The 18,150-nt window shown below is 37.9% G+C and overlaps 1 protein-coding gene across 7 annotated transcripts in view; it reads right to left on the minus strand.

Moving 5' to 3' along the window:
- The window catches only part of ZNF521 (zinc finger protein 521), a 229,748-nt gene that overhangs the window by 111,611 nt on the left and 99,987 nt on the right, over window positions 1-18,150 (minus strand). For 6 of the 7 annotated variants that reach the window (XM_041477700.1, XM_041477696.1, XM_041477694.1 and 3 more), the window contains one exon: window positions 6,003-6,087. In XM_041477700.1, coding sequence (XP_041333634.1) covers window positions 6,003-6,087 — 85 coding nt within the window. The remainder of the gene's footprint in view (window positions 1-6,002; window positions 6,088-18,150) is intronic. The other variant, XM_041477695.1, reaches the window with a different exon arrangement.

The raw sequence follows: 18,150 nt of genomic DNA on the forward strand, positions 1-18,150 counted from the left end.
TTGAGGTCAAAATGGTGCAACAAGTATTAGCTGCTCAGCACAGCTTTCTGCATAAGTGAAAGAAAAATCATGGGGTTTTAATGACCTTAGGCATTAGACAAATAATAGAATGTGTGAATGCCACATGCTATTACAACCACACAAGAATTTTCTTGGGCTGATTTCCAGAAAGCTGATTGAGGTATTTCCTTTGTCTTGACATCAGTGATGTTGTCCACATGTACCATAATGTACACTGCACAAATATGAGGCAAATGAGATGATTTATTTTTATAGGTTTATTATGCATGCATTTAATACATGCATAATGCAAACATGCACATCCACACAACACACAAGCATATATACATATCACTGTCCCTGAAAAAATCGAAAAACATGAGTTGCACCAAAATGTGCCTTTACATCTTCTAATGGTTACATGCTACTTGTTATTTTAAAACACAGTGGTAAAATTTCTTTGCAGAGAAGTTAAAATGTTAGATCGGATTTTCTATATACCCTTCTTTTTAAACTCCAATTGTTTCAGCATAGATTTGGTTACTTGGGATTTGATGAAGTATTTATTTACTGGTGCAAACTAGAATTCCTCTAGTCAGCTGCAGGATTGCCTCATCCTGTTTTCCCATTTGCTTTCTAACTTTAGTGCTCAGTACCTTTTTTTTCCATTCCCTTCACTTCCTCCTCCTGCTCACACCTGCTACCCTGCTCAATGCCACATAACGTCTTTCACTCAGAGACAAACACTCCTCAACAGCCTACACAAAATGGGTTTTATACATGATACTGAAAGGGTTAAAGAAAGAAAAGTCTATTTACTTATCAGAAATGACATATTTAGAAACTGTCAAAAGTAGGGTTTCAAAAAGGTACTGAATCCTTTCCCTTTGCTCCCCAGCTCTTCAGAGGGGCAGTGGTTCTTGCTATGACACTGGGGCTTGTTTTCTCCATCAACAAAAGTAGCAGCAAACTGCAAAGATTGTGGCTGTTTCCCCTTTTATCATTCTCTTTGTCAGCCTGATCAGTCCTCAATGGTAAATGTGCTGCTCTGTTGTGCACAGCCAGCGGCTCGCAATTTGCTCACTATGTTTCATGAGACAGTTGTTTGTGGCTGTTTGGAACACATTTACCTCTTTGGGGATTTATGCGCTAGTTGCAATGCCAACCTCCATAGTGATAGAAATTTCTTTCTAACTAAAATAGATAATTAGAAGCTGGTAATTATTGGTCAAGAATTATCAGAGTGAAAAAAATTAAGCTCTTCATAAATAGTTCTTGGCAATGTCATCTCTTTACATTATCTCATGCTTAACAGCACTTTACTCAGAGCGCTTACAAATTTACACTACTGCTGTTGAGCCCCATAATTTTATACAGAGTAATTCCTTTCCTGAACTCCCCCAATTCTGAGCCATGATGTATATGCATATGTGCAAAATCCTAGGCAACTGCTGCAGCAACTGTTTAGTCTATTTACACCGAACTGCATCAGATATTACAGATGTAAAGGAATCAGTTGAAGATGAAACAATGTTTAGCATGTCTGCTTAAAATAACAGTGAAAATAATAGGAAGAGCAGCAGAGTGCATCAAACAACACAAACAATGGCAGACTCTTTTCATACTCTCTCAGGTCAAATGCCAACTGTAAACTATATGATGAAAACAAAGGAATGCTCAAAAGCTTCTTTTCCTCAGACACCGTCTACCCAGAAATAGAATTTTCCCAAAGAAAGCTGCTAAAAGTGCTATGTATTCCACCCAGATAAAAAGGTAGAAGACAACCGAAGAAATACCATTTATGCCAACACTTTCTAAACCCATATGAAACCTGGATTTATGTTTCCTCTTTTCCCACCTAAAAGCTGGAAATTGTTTCACCCACAAATTTCAATACACACACCAACAGACAGGTCTTAATTTGGCAATCATCCTTACAGTTATCCAAACAAAAGTACATGCCTACATTTAGGTCCAAAATAATGCCAAAATACAGGACGTATTTAAAAAACTCCACACTATGCCTTGCTTTCTGTCTGCTAGCATACCCTAGCCTAGCCTGACTCAGAGTGTAGTTTAGGCTAACACAGGCTCTGCTTGATGAAACACAGTGTCTGGAAATGTGTGGACAGATCTGGTAGTCAGAGCTGTCGAACTTTAGCTCACTTAATGCAAGCAAGGGATTCCACTTCTATGCCTCCTTGTCCTCATCCATTCAAAGGAAGAGTTTTACTGCCCCATCCCATCATTAAGATGTTGGGAAGACTGGATTAAAGGCTGCAGAACAGTTCTAAAATGGAAAGTTCTGGAAGTAGTAAATGTGTAGTTACTAAAGGAAAGCTGCCCCTATGACATCTTTTTATTACATAACTTATGTAATATAAATTGCATTGTTGTCAAAGATACTTAAGGTTACACTTCACTGGGTCATCAGCAGATTTTATTTTCCATTAGGTGGCATAATCCCTCTTGTTGAATTGATTGAAATGTATAATAAAATCTGAAAAAATGCTATATGCTTTCCTAACAAAGAAGAGTAAGAGGCTTTCAAATAGCCTCTAATCCCTCTTCCCCTGCTAAATGTCTAGTTGAGATTATATTTGATTAGACAAAAACACACACATACATACCACCTAAAAATACCTACCCTCAGTGGAGCTATTTTAGCCAACAAAGTAATTCCAGTTGCCTTATTTAAAATCCTAAATTTCACACCGGGGTTTTATAAGTATAGCTTTGCCTCAGTGACCTTCCATAATGCAACTTCTCTCTGTGGATGCTAGAGACATGAACTCAGTTTACATCTTGAGATCATGTTCAAGGGACACAGTGATTAGATGGGACACCATCAACTTCTCCAGGCTTTCAAACTGCATCGTGATGTTGAGCAGCAACAGTTTCCCTCAGCTGGGCTGAGCATTATCTCTATCAGTGGTTCCCACTCATTTCTGAGGGGAGTTTGGCAGATGACTTTCTGCTTTCACATCTGTCTCATGTCCCAGCTCCCCTCCCTTTTCTCTTTTCTCTGAATTATGATTATGGAGTCCTTCAGGTGAGAAGACACTAAATCTGTCAATAGCCACAACACAGATAATGGGAATGTTTTACTATGAGAGGAAATAACAGTTCCTGACACTGTGCAATGATGTCTATGAAAGCATTTATTGCCCCTACATCTGATCTAGGGATTATATCACACCATTTGACTTTTAACTCCTGCCTTGCCACATTAACTTTCCCCCTCTCTTGCATTTAAACTCCTTCCTTTCTCTGTATCTTCCTGAAGCTTCCATACTTTCCTTTTCCTAAAGAATCAAGGACACATCCTGTTCTGCCAATCACCTACTAGGAAATCAGGGCAAGAAGACACATTTTGTCATATACATGTAAAAAAGGGAGGGACCACTATCTTTAGCGAACCTTTTATTTTTTGTTTGTTTGTTTAATGTGCTGTATCAACAAGCCAATATTCACTCCAGTGCTTAATCTAATATATTTTTTAATCTACATATTTATATGCATGCAGGTAACTACATGTATATATCATATATATCCACACAAATGTGTATGTGTGCATGTTTTCTGTATTATGTATAAATTCTGTAACAATACCTACAGATGTACATAAACTAAGCCTGGTTAAAAACAGCTTGATGTGACCCCTTGAACCTTTCTTTCTAGACAGAATGTGGTCTTGGAAAAAGGCCTGTGAACAACGATATAAATTAAAGGAGAGGGGGGAGAGTGAAATTAGAAAGATAGCTAAGGAAAAAATCCAATTAGTGGTGAGAAGACTAACAGAATTGGAGATCAGAAATTATTTTTCCTTGCGCTTCGATTCTGAGGTCACATTCAAAACTCTCCAGAACGCTGATATTCCTTTCATTCCACCCCAACACAAAATCCCCTCACATTTGCTTAATCGAGGCTACATCATTAGGAGCTGCACTGTTAAGTCTGGCAGTGCAGATAAGAATCTTCCACTGAACACAGATTACCACACGCATGACCGGCAAATCTCCCTGCATGTTTTGCAAGCTCCTTTATTTCACTGGGAAGATTTTATATTAAGCACGTTTAAATCTGTGTCACTATGGTTATGTCATGAAGTAATATCATGCATGATTAGATAGAACAGAGACAAAACAATTAAATGTTTTTTAAAAAGATTCTCTTTTTCATTCAAGCTCATCCAGCTTTAAGAAATTAAACACAGGCAGTTAATAGCTCAGTTTAAGAAAATATGTCTTTTCAGATCTGCAGGCTGAAGCCAGCTAAATGGATTTGTCCTGCTTTACTGACTCTCTCCCCATTTTGCTCCTCCCATTCTGACTCTTTAATAAAACTCATCCAGAAAATAGAGGGAAAAATAAATCTGAGTATTTAATGAAATAAGTGAGCTCCTATTCTAAAAATGAGAGGCACCTGGGAAGAGGGTAGCAAGCAAACACATCATCAGTTCTAGCATCATCCCTTATAAACAGTATCCATATTCCCCATCAAGTTTCAGCATCATTATATGTTACAATTAAGAACATTTCAAACATTGGACTCAAATAAAGCAGCAGAAATGGTGAATTCTGTTGTTAGTAGTACCCTACTTTTAAATTCCATTACTGACACAGATTGAATACGCTGAAGCAGCTCAAATTATCTCCTATCCAAAAACACAAGATATCAAAACTAAGGCTTAACCTAACAGGCAAATGGCTTGTCTCCTTTACAAAACCAGTTTGTCATTTCCATTTGATCATTTTTATGAAAAATGTAAAATGTTTATGTTCTAAATGTGTAACAACTTAAATAAAATACCCACAGAAATGGGCCATTAAGTTTTGGCAGATAACTTTCTTTTACAGTGCAGCCAAATTGCTAAGTGTTCATGGAAGAAATCTGCATGTTACCTCGAAAGAAAAAAAAATTACTGCCAAACTGGAAAGTGGAAAAATCAAGCAAATTCTCTTCTGTTGGATATAATTACCAGCTTCTATACCATATTTTTTGTTCTGTGCTTTGCAAGATTTTCTGCTATTTTAGCAAGAAAACCAGAGTAAGAGAAGCAGGAGTAAAAAAAACCAGTGGTATCCATCTCTGTTTTGAAAAGCGAAATTCGGAAAAAAGACCAAAAAAAGCCAGGAGACAATCCTGGCAATGTTATCTTATTAGTGAGCAAATGATGTGCTTGATAAATTTAATTGGCTGATAGAACTCTTAGTGTTATTACTGAGTAGTTACCAAATTGAAAACATTATGGGTAAACCTGGGGGAATCAGCAAATAATAGGAAAATATGAATATCAAAGAAAAAGCAGCTTTTGTTTTATTCCAATTTACAACTGTAACAGCTTTGTAAACATCAGGATTCAGGAATTCTAAAAGACATTTTTTTAAAGGCTTTTACCTTAAAGAGTGTATTTCATTACTGTATACTATAATTCCTTACTTTTTCAAATAATTTATAGGATTTAATTGTATAGAGATACACTCAGGATTTTTTCCCAGACTGCTCAAACATAACAAACAATACTATTTTATGGCCATTTGAATTATTTATGTTTCCTAATGACAAAAACTCACCAGTTTTGATTTTGGTACTGAGGTGCTTGAGAAGTACACAGTAGTGTCATTACCATAATAACTTCTGAAATTAAAACCTGTCTAAAACTCTACGGAAAGCTAACATCCAGTTCATTAACCATTCCTGTTAGTTTGTTTTCAATAATGCAAAAATGATTAGAAGTTTAATTTGCTAATCACCTGTGTTTTGACTGGCAGTGGATATATAATTCTCTGCAGAAGTCTAAACTAGCCCTTGCAGAAAATAAAATATGCTAATGCTTTATCAAGTCTAATAATATGAATAAAAAAATCAATCATGCCTAGGTTAATCATTGATGGATCCACAATTAATTTCTCCTTAACTCTGTTTAATTTTAGAGACAATAGTGATAATGAGTAAGAAAAATGGCTATTTGTCTTTGAGAAGTTTTAGTGCTCACTTACCAATCATGTGGTTTGCAACATGAACTTGGATATCCCACTCATTGTAGAAAACCATCTGACATTTGATGCACTGGTAGGTCTTCTTCTAAAGAAACAAGGGTAGATAAAATTTATTCAAATATACAGTTGTAATAATTTCATTAGAACTCAAAATACCAAGTTCACAGTGGTCATTTAAAGCTCTCCAGCAGTGCTTTCATTAATATAAAACAATAACACTCTGCAGGTCATGTAGTACCTTTCATATGAGTTTTCTGAAACTTGGTAGAGATTGTTGTCAACTTCCTAACTACATGAACATATCAGTATATCAGTACTGCTAAAACATCAGTATCACACTCATGGAAGGCCAAATGGAATGAGGATGTAAGCCAAACACTGAAATCAATGTGGATCCTTCATTTAAACCAATGGATTAGATCCACTACAGAACAAGGAAGAAGCCAGGAAAAGAACTGAGAAATATGAAATGAGAAATATGCTTCTCTCATTTTCAGTGGGGCTGTAGAATCTCCTCTGCAACATACATTTTAAATGATTCATCAGGCTGCCATTTTTCAAGGAGGAAAACCTCCCAGCTAATCTGGACAAAGAGTCCCTATATCAGGGTATTTGCTTCAATAATATCTATTGGCAAGCCTGTATTAAAACTGGGAAGCCTGACTGGAAACTAGCCAGAGACCATGCCTTCTGGCCACATTAGATTGGGCTTGACTTTACTTAAAAATCATGGTATATACAGTTCAAATTTCATTATAAACCAGGAAATGCATTACTCTGCTCAATTTGGTGCACAGAACATGTTTTTCATTTCCGTCGTGATGTCTTTCCAAAAAGATCTGCTCTTTCACCTTTCTACAAGGTATATAACTTATCCAAGGCATTTCAACATCCTAAAAATGTGACTGTATTTTCTCTTATTATTTTTCTTGATCTGAATTGGCCAGAGAGTTGATATTGGAAAGCATTGTTTTAAAAGTGAAAACTAAGAATATATTCAAAGTAAGGTTATTTTTTCCTTCATAAGACTTAAAGTCTGCAGTTATCCAGGCATCTAATGAGACAAGCTAGATTCATAACATTATTCAACTGCATAATTGCAGTACCAAGGACTCAAGTCCTAAGGTAACAGTCCTGAAGAGCTCAATTCTTGTTTTGAAGATGCAATATTGTCAAGGTAAGCCCTGAACTGCCACATCAAGGCAGTAACTCAAGAGACACAGATCTTTCTGTACAGCCACAGGCACCTTGCCTACATCAGCAAAAAGAAGAAAAAAACACAGAAAACCACATATTTTTTAAAGAATGTAAAGTCACAAGAAGCTGGCACAGATGTATTAAATTGCAGATTTCCCATATCTGCAGTTGGAGAAGACATAGGGTTCACTGGATAATGTGCATCAAAAATACAGCCTCTCTTGTAGATATTTATCTTGTGAAGAGTTTTAGGCAGCTGGTATTATCAATTATATTTTTTAAAAGCTGTTGGCTTTTTTTACCTGACTCCAAACAGTAATAAAGACTTGCTGGATGTATTATCAGAATCTAAATTTAGGTGCCTCGTCCCAGAAAGATAAAATGGCCATCTTTCTCCTTCAAGGCTGTAGGCAGGAATATAAAGACCTTTTCAAACACATGTTGTTTTGCCTTACCAAGTTAACTGAAAAATTAGTGACTAATCAAAGTCAGCTCTGAAATCAAGTGTTCCTGTGGGCTCCTCTTTACAAATCTCCCCATTGCTTTACATACACAGAGGATATTTTAATTTTCTCGATGACAATAAAATGTACTGCGTCTCTTCATGGTGGAAACAACGATAAGCCTTTTTTGCTGTTTTTCATTTAAATTAACCTTAGTTTTTCAAAATTTAACCAAGTTAAATCATTATGTAGACAACCAAAAATCAATGGACACTAAGAAACCTAATCCGCTTTGACTTAGTGTTACTATTACTATTTGTAAAGCCAGCAGTTTTTAAAGGTAAAATACTTTTTCTCTTTTTTAATTCTTGTGACAATTCTGGTATCATTGGTAGAAAAGCAGATTTAGTCTAAGGATTTCCTATTATATGTTGCTAAATTTAACCTTACTGCACTACATCTAGATCTAGCAAAGACCTCTAAATAATGACAATCAAAATCAACGATTTATTATGCTAAGCTCTTTACAAGATGCTCTTTGATGCTGACATATAGAACAACAATATTGCATAAATAACAATCACTCTCCCTTTTTTAAAAACATTGTTTCCCTTTAGAACTAGTTAGAAAATATTTCTTACTCCCTGATGACTGCCACTATGTATTGTTTATTAGCATACCCCTAGCATTATTCCTGATATGTGACTTTGTTGAAAAACAAAGAAACATAAATGTAATGGCTGGTCTTTTCTCTTGTTAGCAGAGCAATGCAGAGTGCATGTCAAGAATTGTCAGCAAAATTATGACTGATGTATATAAAGACAACACATACAAAGGCTGGGGATTTTTTGAAGTCAAATGCTAAAAAGTAAAGTGATTTGACAACAACAAAAAATAATAATTTACTACCACTTACTAGCCTGTTCAAAATGATCTGACATATTTGCAGAATCATACACACAGTTTTTCTTTTTATCATGAAGAGAAGATTGTTTTTGTGACTGCTGCTTGATCAAGCACTAGTTCTTTTTTGTTTCCAAGCATACTCAAAAATGTTGACATCAACTTTTATTAACTCAATACACACTCATCTCAAAGTGTCTAAGCTTGTGCATGATTAAGTTTTTATTTTAAAAGCATACTCAGTAAATTCCATTTACTCCTAGATTTTCAAAGTGATCAAACACAGTCATTTTAACACCATGTTGAACAAAACCCACATACTTATTTCCATATGTTTCACATTCTGAGGAAGCCTTGCTGCAAGTTGCACATTAGTCTCACAAGCTTTGTCAGAACCATGGGACTCATAACTGCTCACAAGAGTTGCTGGGTCCTGACGTGTTTCATGGCTGATCCCAGTTCCCTACTCAGGTGAGATCTGGGGTGAGACCCAGCCCCTCCTCACACAGTGTTCCCAAAAAGAGGAAACTTGGGGAAATAAGACAGAAGAACCCTGAGGTATTGCAGCTTCATGCCCCTTGACTGGATAGGAAGGAAAGAAGCCTTGCAGCACTTGTGTGACACACTACAGAAGGAAAATTGGATTGTGACTCAAGGAGGCATTTGAATTTCTCTTGAGTATCTCCAGCCTTTGCAGTGCAACATGGCTCTTAAACAGAAAGGAGCTCAGGGCTGTGACAGCCATCCTTGCCTTGTCCTGCTGCAGCTGTTTGCAGCAGGGAGCTCTTGCTGAGCTCCCTTGCCCCTCTGCCCTAGCCACCAGCATGTGGAGGACTCAGCAGGACTGAGCAGGCACCCCAGGCCCTGCTGCTGCAGCTCATTGCCCTCAGCATATCCATTCCACACAATGAAGAGTGGTCAGTTAAGGGCACTTACACCCTAACCTGCCACAGCTGCTTTTCCCAAAGGATACCTGTCAGTCTCCTGAGGAGACAGAAGAATGACAAGGTTGTCATTCTTCCCTACAAACACAGAAAAAAGCTGACACATATTTCCTGTAAGAGAGTAATTTCAAATCAGCAAGGGTGGGCCACAGAATGCTCTTGCCAGTACATTTCTGTATGGACTCAGACAGGACCCATTCAGTAAATGGAGAAGAAGCAATGTGTTCTGAACTGTGCTGTCTTGCAAAAACTCCCAAGGATTTGCTCCAGAAGAGAAAGGCACATACGATTAAGAATGTGGTTTAACTTTTTCCTACTATTATTATTGTTATTATTATCACCTCATCTTTTAATAAAAACTCTTCAATCAGCAAGCTCATAATCCTTCACTGAACCCCCTCCTGTCAAGAACCTAAGTGCCAATTTGTCTTCTCCATGCGTAGTGTAGATCTGAGGCCCAAGTCATTCCTGGGACCATTCAAAATTGTAGAAGAGTAACTGCTTGGACAAATGTCTCACAAGACCATTGGGTGCCTGTTGCATTCCTGTTTTCACAACCATTTTAAAGGCTTCTAGCATTCAAATCTTCTCTGTGTCTTCATTTAAAGAGCTTTGGATTGGGCATATGCATGTATCTCCCTAACCTTTTGAATAATTAATGTCACTGAGTCCTTAATTATTGTCCCAATCCTCACTTACCACTCTGCAGTTTTCTGAATTTCTTTTCTATAAAGGTGCCCAGCATGTCCATGTCATGCAAAATGAGACTTTGGTGCTTTTATAAACAGTCCAGGAATACAAACTTTCAATTGGTATTTCAATTCTGTGAACAGAATTTTATTTTGCTTTGCTTTTGTAAGTAAGGCAAAACAACTAATAACCACACTGCTAGAGGATTTACAGTTCTATTCAGAAGTGCTTCAAAACTATGCAGAAAATACTTCTGTGTAGACTTTTGTGCCCTCTGACTGTCTGAGGTACTGATACATTCTTTTATTTCTATTCCCTAGCTTCATTATATTACTTGAAAATGAACTGCATATGCTACTTATCGGCTCATGCTCCACCTCCTTGTCAAAATCATTCAGTATTTTATCACTTGCCTATTTTGTTCTGACATTTCCCCAGTTTTGTACTATCAGGGAATTTCATCACTTTACTACTTATTCTTTCTTCCAGACTACTGATACGCTGCATAAGTTCAACAAAATTGGTGCAAATAATGACTCTTAAGGCTTTCCATTATTTACACCCCTTCAAACCAACCTGCTTCAATTCACAAGACTCCCATGCTTTCTGTACCCAAGATCATGTTTCTTTTCTTTTTTAATCAAAGAAAGTATCTCTCCCTATGCCATACTTATTCACCCAACAGATTAGTCTTTTGTGCTATACAGTTTCAAAAGCTTTGCTAAAATCCTGGTAAATCATGTTTATAGGCTTCTCTGTCAGCACTTGTGGCTATCCTCTAAAAATACTCTTTATTGAAAATTTTAAGCGTGATCCTCCCTCTGTGAGTCTTTGCCCTCTATCCTTCATTAAATCCAAACTTTCTTCTATCGTGTCTTTGATTAGCCTTCCTCTTCTGTTCCTCCCTGTTTAAATCAAGCTCACAAACCAGTAACTTCATGCATAAGCCTTATATTCCCTGTTAAATGTTTGTTTAGTGGCCTTTTCCCAGGTTGTTGATGCTTCTTTTTAAAGACCGCAAGTTTATCTGCTTAATGTTTCCTTCTGTCTTCAGCTGCTTTCACTGAGAATTTTGGAATGGATATTTCTGTAGGTAATTTATTGTGTATTATACTCCATTATATTACCTCTAATCTGTACTTCATTCTTCTCCATGGGGAGGATATGCCACTAGCTCAACGACAAAGCACTTGTGTAACAGCACTGGTTTCCTTGATTACATATACCATTTCTGGATCTCCTGTACCCATGCCCCTTTTAACTGAATACATATTTCCTATATGAAATAACCAAAACATTACTTGTAGCTTCTAATGCATGGTATCTACAGTCGTAGGATTGCAGGCATCCCTAGTTTGTTCTATACTCCTTTCACACTTCTCTTCCTTGCCTGATCAAAAATGGGTTTGATGTGTACCTGTTACCTCACCGATAACCTCCTGTTTACACCTAATTACATTACTTGCCCTTGTCACACTACTGAAGGGGACTTTCAAGGCTTTTTCCCCTCAGTTTTAGCACAGACTGAGTGTTTGGATCAATAACAGAGCTGAGACAACCTGCTGTTGCCAAAAAAGAGTGATACCACACTTCTCACATCATCTAATTCCCTTCTCCCATATCAGTCATTCACTCAGTTTCCCTCACCTAAAGGGTGGAGTTAATTCAACCTTTTAAACTGACAGAACAGTAACTTGACAAGAGAAAGTGAACAGCATCCAAAAAATCATATGAAAATAACAAGTTAAGACACTTAAAACTTGCACACTAACTACAGCAATTTGCCAGTGCTAACTCCTAATGCTGCCAGCTGATTTTTTTACTTCATTATTTTATTAAGCATTAGCAGTGTGCTTGGCCCTTCACAATACACAAGAGCAACCGCAGTCCCAGCTTTGTCCACTTAGCCATTTTTCATCAGAGTTCAGACTAATTTTGACATTACCTTAATTAAGGACTTCTTTCTTACCTTCCTGGATGCTTATTTTGTCAACCTTAAGCTCTCAGAAAACTAAGCATATGTTAAGCAGTTTCACTGCAAAGTTAGTTATCTGTCCTGCTTATGGGGCACTGTCATCTTGCTTTTTTTCTTTTTAATTGACTAATCTCCAACTCTTGTAATTGCTCACACAAAACCCTTTAATTAGTATTTCCTGATTACTTTTAAAAACATGTTCATGGAGATTTTATGAGTATTTTTCTGTTCTGTTTTCATTTAGCAGGGTCTAAATTATAACAGAGTCTTTGTGTACATGCCTGTGGAAAGAATACAATCAATCCCATAAGGTAAGCAAAATGAAAAATGGAAAGAAACATTATTTTTCCTCATTTCTTTCATTATGGTTACTTACTGCATACACAAAATATATTGAGTCAGAAATACAAATATTCATGTTAGCAGTCCTTACTTCTTTATTCTGCTTGAATTCATGGTCTGCTGTTCTGCCTTTCACCTTTATTCTGGAGTCTGTATTTAATCATGTCTGTCTTCAATGTCTTTTAGTTACAAACCTTTTCCTCCCCTAGCTGACGAAGAGCATTAGCTTGCAATGTCTCACATCCCCACATAGAAAAAAACACATCTTGCCACATTTAAAAACTGCATCTCTTCCCTTTGAGATCTCTAATCCTTTAACTCTCTCTAGGCCTTTCAAGCTCAGTACTGAAGTGAAATACCTGTCAGAAAAGTAACTCTAAAATCTGGCAGCACATGGTTGTATATTTATTTTCTCTCTCAATTACTTCATATTAGGCTTATAAAATTTATGAATACAAACAGCTTAAAGTACTGTGAATTTGATTTTGGATCTAAAAAGCAAATACAGTTCTTTCTGTCTTTCTGTCTGAGGGCCTGATCCTGGGTGAGGCTGAGTCTCTGAGCAGTGCACATGTATCTGCTGAGCAGTGCTCAGGAATTTGGAGCTGTGTCAGCAACTGAACTTTCTGTCAGCATCCCCACCCCCTTCTGTCCCTTTACATTGCACTTAAAGGCAACGAGACCCTCTGAAGCCTTAGAGCTGCTAACCCATCCAGGGGCATCCCAACACTCAGCATCTGTGTCAGAGCCGCTGTGTGGCTATGGACATTGAGGAGGAACTATGACCAACACCACACTGATAATTCTGCAGATGAAGTGGCATCAAAGTAAAGGCAATAGAGTTTGACTTGGCAGGTCTGAGACTCAAAAAGCTGATATTCTGAGCAAGCTGATTTTTTTTCCTTTTTAAAGTTGGGGTTTTTTCTTTGTTTTTTAAAAAAGGCATACTGAGACAGACTGTCATTCAATAAAGCCACTACTTTCTTCACCAACAATCAGCAACAGATGTAGGCCAATAAAATTAATAGTTTGCAAGTACGCACAAGAGAATACTCTTGTCTCTTTTCTCCATCACAGATTTTGTAAAAGCTCTCTGGATTTTAACAGAAAGGCAAAATCAGGAGCTTTTTATATACCTTTTTTTTTTTTTTTTTTCCATTTAAACACTGCAACTGCTTTTCTCCCACTCTGGGGAGAATTAATGCTGATTAATTTCACTTTCCAAAGTGTGACTCAGGACCCTCCCCCCACCCTTAATTGTCCACTTTTAACTCACACTGAATTCTGCACTATTACTTACCAAGATAATTTAATCCTACAGAATAGAACTTGTGCTCAAAAATATGCAACATTAATATTAATGTACAAACAGAAATATATTACTCATACATAATATATAAGAAATTAATTTTCATTGAAGTATCAAGAGAAGGAGTAAACCCCTTAGATCCATCTCATGCAATTAGCTCTGCACTTGGGGAAGTCAATGGGACTTCACAAATGAAGGCTTCACATGATAGCATGGGCAAGACTGGGGTTTTAAAAAGGCTCTACAAAATATGCCATGAACAGAGTCCTACAATCATATTGCTGTGATTTTGATTCTACCCTCTATGGATACACTTAGGCCACATCAACATTAACAAATATACTGGTAGCCTCTGAGCTGGCACACAGCTGCTGACACTGCAGTGACGCTTGACTGTGTGCCCAGCTGAAAAACCTCCACTGGGGCAGTGCAGCAGCCCAAGGAAGTGGTGTACCAGCAAAACAAGCACTCTGCTCAGCCATTCTTCAACACTATCCACAATGATTTGTGTCTAACTGGCTTTTTTCCTGTGAAGACATACTCACTCTCCTCCAAGGGAATTAAGGGAACTTCACAGAATTGCTTCTGTCCTATTTCATAATCTTTTACTTTCACATTAATTCTTAAAATACCAGCAGTTCCTCTTAGGTGCATCCTGTAAAAAGTTAATGTCTTTTTACATGGGGCTTCAGTCTACCATTTCCCTATCTTAAAAAAAAGAATTGCAGAATTTGTTTCAGAAGTAGAATGCCGTACTTCTAGGTTTGAAGGACTTCAACTACTCAACCACCATCATACAAACCAGCTGTGAATCAGGAAGCATATGAGAAATGAGGAACTATGGTTAAGACTGATAGTTTGGGAAAATCACCAGGTGATGCAGACACTCCCTGCCTAGGCCTGTGAGAGAAGCACCAAGCAGCAGAACAGGATAAATTACAAGCTGACCACTGTCTGTGATGGTTACAAGGATTTGTAGGCAGACAGCCATGTTCCTATAGCTTGGCCCTAAACCTATTCCAGCCATCAGAGCAGAAGCTAAGAGGACTGTTGTAGCAGTGGTAAAGCAAACACAAAAGGAAATCTGGAAGCTTGAAGTCTCAGATCATTCTTTGTTGGTGAACCACCTCATTTCCTACTGGAAAATGTAGAGAGAAAGAGGTGGCTTTCATGATATGCAAACCCATTAGATGTACCTTTTTAGCCAGAATGCTGTGAAACATCTGAATTATAAGTAAAAAACAGAGGAAATGTATCCCAACACAGGACACCAAAACTGTGGACATATAGGGGATAAATACTCCAAAAAAGTGGATAAATACTCCATTCCCTCCTACCCCCCACCTTGTTTTTGAGTACACAAGCAGAAAGTAACTTTGAAATGGCTGCATTTCTAAGAGGCAGTATGTCTAAGACACTCTTCAAAGGCATTTCACAGGCATTAAAAATGATTCCTAGAAGTGCACAGTATTATTGGTAGGACTGAACTGAGATGCTCAGTATCAGAAAGGGCCCTGCCCTTTTATACACTGACTTGTGGAGCCATATACCAGCCACAAAGGTTTAGCTACCAAGGAACAACAGGGTAACATCCACATACACCTGGTAGATGGGCCCGAAGATGGGCAGAGACCACAGAAGAACAAAATGGCTGAGGCTGATTTCTGGAGATGCTCTGGTCCAGTCCTCCTGTTCAAGAAGGGTCACTCGAGCCAGACCACATCCAGATGATTTGTGAGTATCTCAAAGGGATACACAACCTGTTTGGGTAACCTCTGCCAGGGCTTGGTTGCCCTGGAAGTGTTTCCTGATGTTCAGAGGGAACCTCCTGAGTGTCCATTTATCTCCTCTGCTTCTTGTCCTAGAATGTCACACGGTGAGGGCGGATGTTAGCAAGAGGCAAATCTCTGCTGTCATATCCAGAAAAATATGCTGTATAAAATAGTACAGGTCATATTTATCCAATAATTTGTAATACAGTGCCGGAAACAGTATACATGAAAGATGGCTTAGGCAGGAAAAAAAGATACTTCACAATTTTGAACCACCAGATCAACTATCTGCTATCGTAGAGCTCTGGCAGGTCAAACAACAGTATCCTTTAACAAGATACTACATGTCAGCTGATTTTCTTATGTTCATTTTGTATAACTTCATGAAACAAGCAGTACTGGGGCTACATACCCATTTTAAATTAATGGTTAGCCCATTTTATTTGCCTCATGACAGAGTAACAAATCTGGGTGTTATGTTTGTTGTAAGAGACAAAGTAATACACACATCATATATAACAAATTTATTGAGTAGTGGTGAAAAACAGTTCTCATGTACAGTCACTTAAGAAGAAAGAACAAATCATAGTTTCCTCCTATAACTTCATGTCTTGTGTTCACTTGACTTTCACATATAAAACAGGTGTAAACTTCAGCTACAGCCATCTTCCTGGTCTGGATCTCTTAAAGGCCTCTTTCCTATTTGGATTCTGTTACCTGCTAGGTCACCTCTCTTCCCAAGCATTGTAACTTCATAGGCTTTGAGATTACTATTAATCTATGAATTTTCCCCTGAAATTGGCCAAGAGTAGTCCAAAAATAAAAGGTAGAAGTGAGAGAATCCTCTAGAGGTATGTAAGCCAGCAGACAAATAGAGATATGTAATGATTTTCTATGTCTTGTTCCTAAAGATGATCAGGCAAGAAAATGGTGTGTGGTTTCTTCTAGTTTCTACCCCATTCTGAGATTGCATACAAACACTCATCACTACTGTGATTTTCCTGTGGGGCTGTGCAGAAATTGTGGCATTCTACACCAGCCAGTTGGCCAGCAGGTACAAGTAAAGGGAAAGCCCCAAGAGGACAGTGGGCTGCACAGCTGAGCTGTAAGAGCATGCACCCCATGGATGTTTTGTCTCATAAAGCTTTGTTGAATCTACATTTGTCCTCTCTAGAGATCCTTAGGACTTCATCCACATTCCTGTGTCCCTCTCCGATTCTTCTGTGTTTCTTCAAGCACACATTCTACCCCCAACCCTGGTTCATTTTACAGAAATCTTGGTTGTGTGCTCTTGAAAATTTTGGAGAACACGTTATCCTTTCATCCTCCACTGCAAAGTTTTCCACAGGTGTGAAGAAGATGCCTCTCCAAATTCCCCATCTGAAGCCTCTGAGAAATAAGAAGACAGACAAACAGCATTAGATTTTAATAATCAGCAGACAGGAAACTAAGAAAACTCACTACAATTTCCCCCCTTACTTCTGTTCAGCAGCTCCCAGCCAACATATGGCCTTCCTTTCACAGACTGAACTCATGGTGTGTGTGAGGTGAGAAGTTTGAAGCCTAACTTTGGTAGGATTTACAGCAACAGGATAACAATAATACTGTCCTTGTAAAATTCAAAGAGGATCCTGCTAGCTCACAACCAGAAAAAGAGAAATGCTTAAGCTGGGCCTTATCAGCCAATTCATGGTAGTGGCACTACCAGAAATTAAAGCATAGTGCAGAGTGGAGGTGGCCTACTGTGGCAAAAAACCCTAGGCTAGCCCTTCCTAAGAATAGACATGGTCACACTTTAAATAATACTTTCCTGAAAGCAGTGTTAAAATGATGATGCCAGAAGACAAAACTGGTATTTTTAGTGAACTCATCTGAAACTCCAGAAGCAGAAAATATGTTTGTCACAGATTAGTTCCACAAACTATTTCAAAGCCAAATCTTTGTGCCAGCAACAAACCTTCTTTACCTTTTTCTGTCCCTGGATCCAAAATACGGCATGAAAATCACTTGTTCTGGGCCTGGATTCACTGACAGGAAACCCAAGGCACTACTTATGTTTACATTACAAGTTTATGTGCTTATTCATAAAAATCCTGTAGTCAGAATGATCAGCTTGGATTGCTGATGAGGAGGATTATTTTAATTTCTTTATGTATTTCAATTAAATGCGTGAGTATAGATTTCAGTGCATTTTTTCAGTTAAAAGCACTGTGATTTATATTGCTAAAATGCTATTGCTTGCCCTGCCAAAAGCATGCATCTGGGAACATTTCTGGGTTGCTTACAGTCTTTTCTCTCTTCTTTCCGCCTCTGACTGCCAGTGCATGCTGTTGAAATAAACCAGCTACTTCAAAAGGCAGTTCCTGTTTTCTGTCTTTGTGGGTCTGGCAGTGTTTTGAGAAGTGGGGGGAAGAATAGTAAGAGAATAAAGGTAGATTCAGAGCCCATGAATAAATAAAGAGGAAAAAAAAAAGTAATGATAAAAAAGTACACCTACCTGAGCTCCATTCTTTCTCCCAGGGTGATACCGTTTCTGGATTCATCTTAGGTCGGAGAAGTTGAGTTTCAAGGAG

This window comes from Pyrgilauda ruficollis, unplaced genomic scaffold (genome assembly GCF_017590135.1).
Source record: "Pyrgilauda ruficollis isolate IOZ18807 unplaced genomic scaffold, ASM1759013v1 scaffold41, whole genome shotgun sequence".
In the NCBI taxonomy this organism is placed as follows: Eukaryota; Metazoa; Chordata; class Aves; order Passeriformes; family Passeridae; genus Pyrgilauda; species Pyrgilauda ruficollis.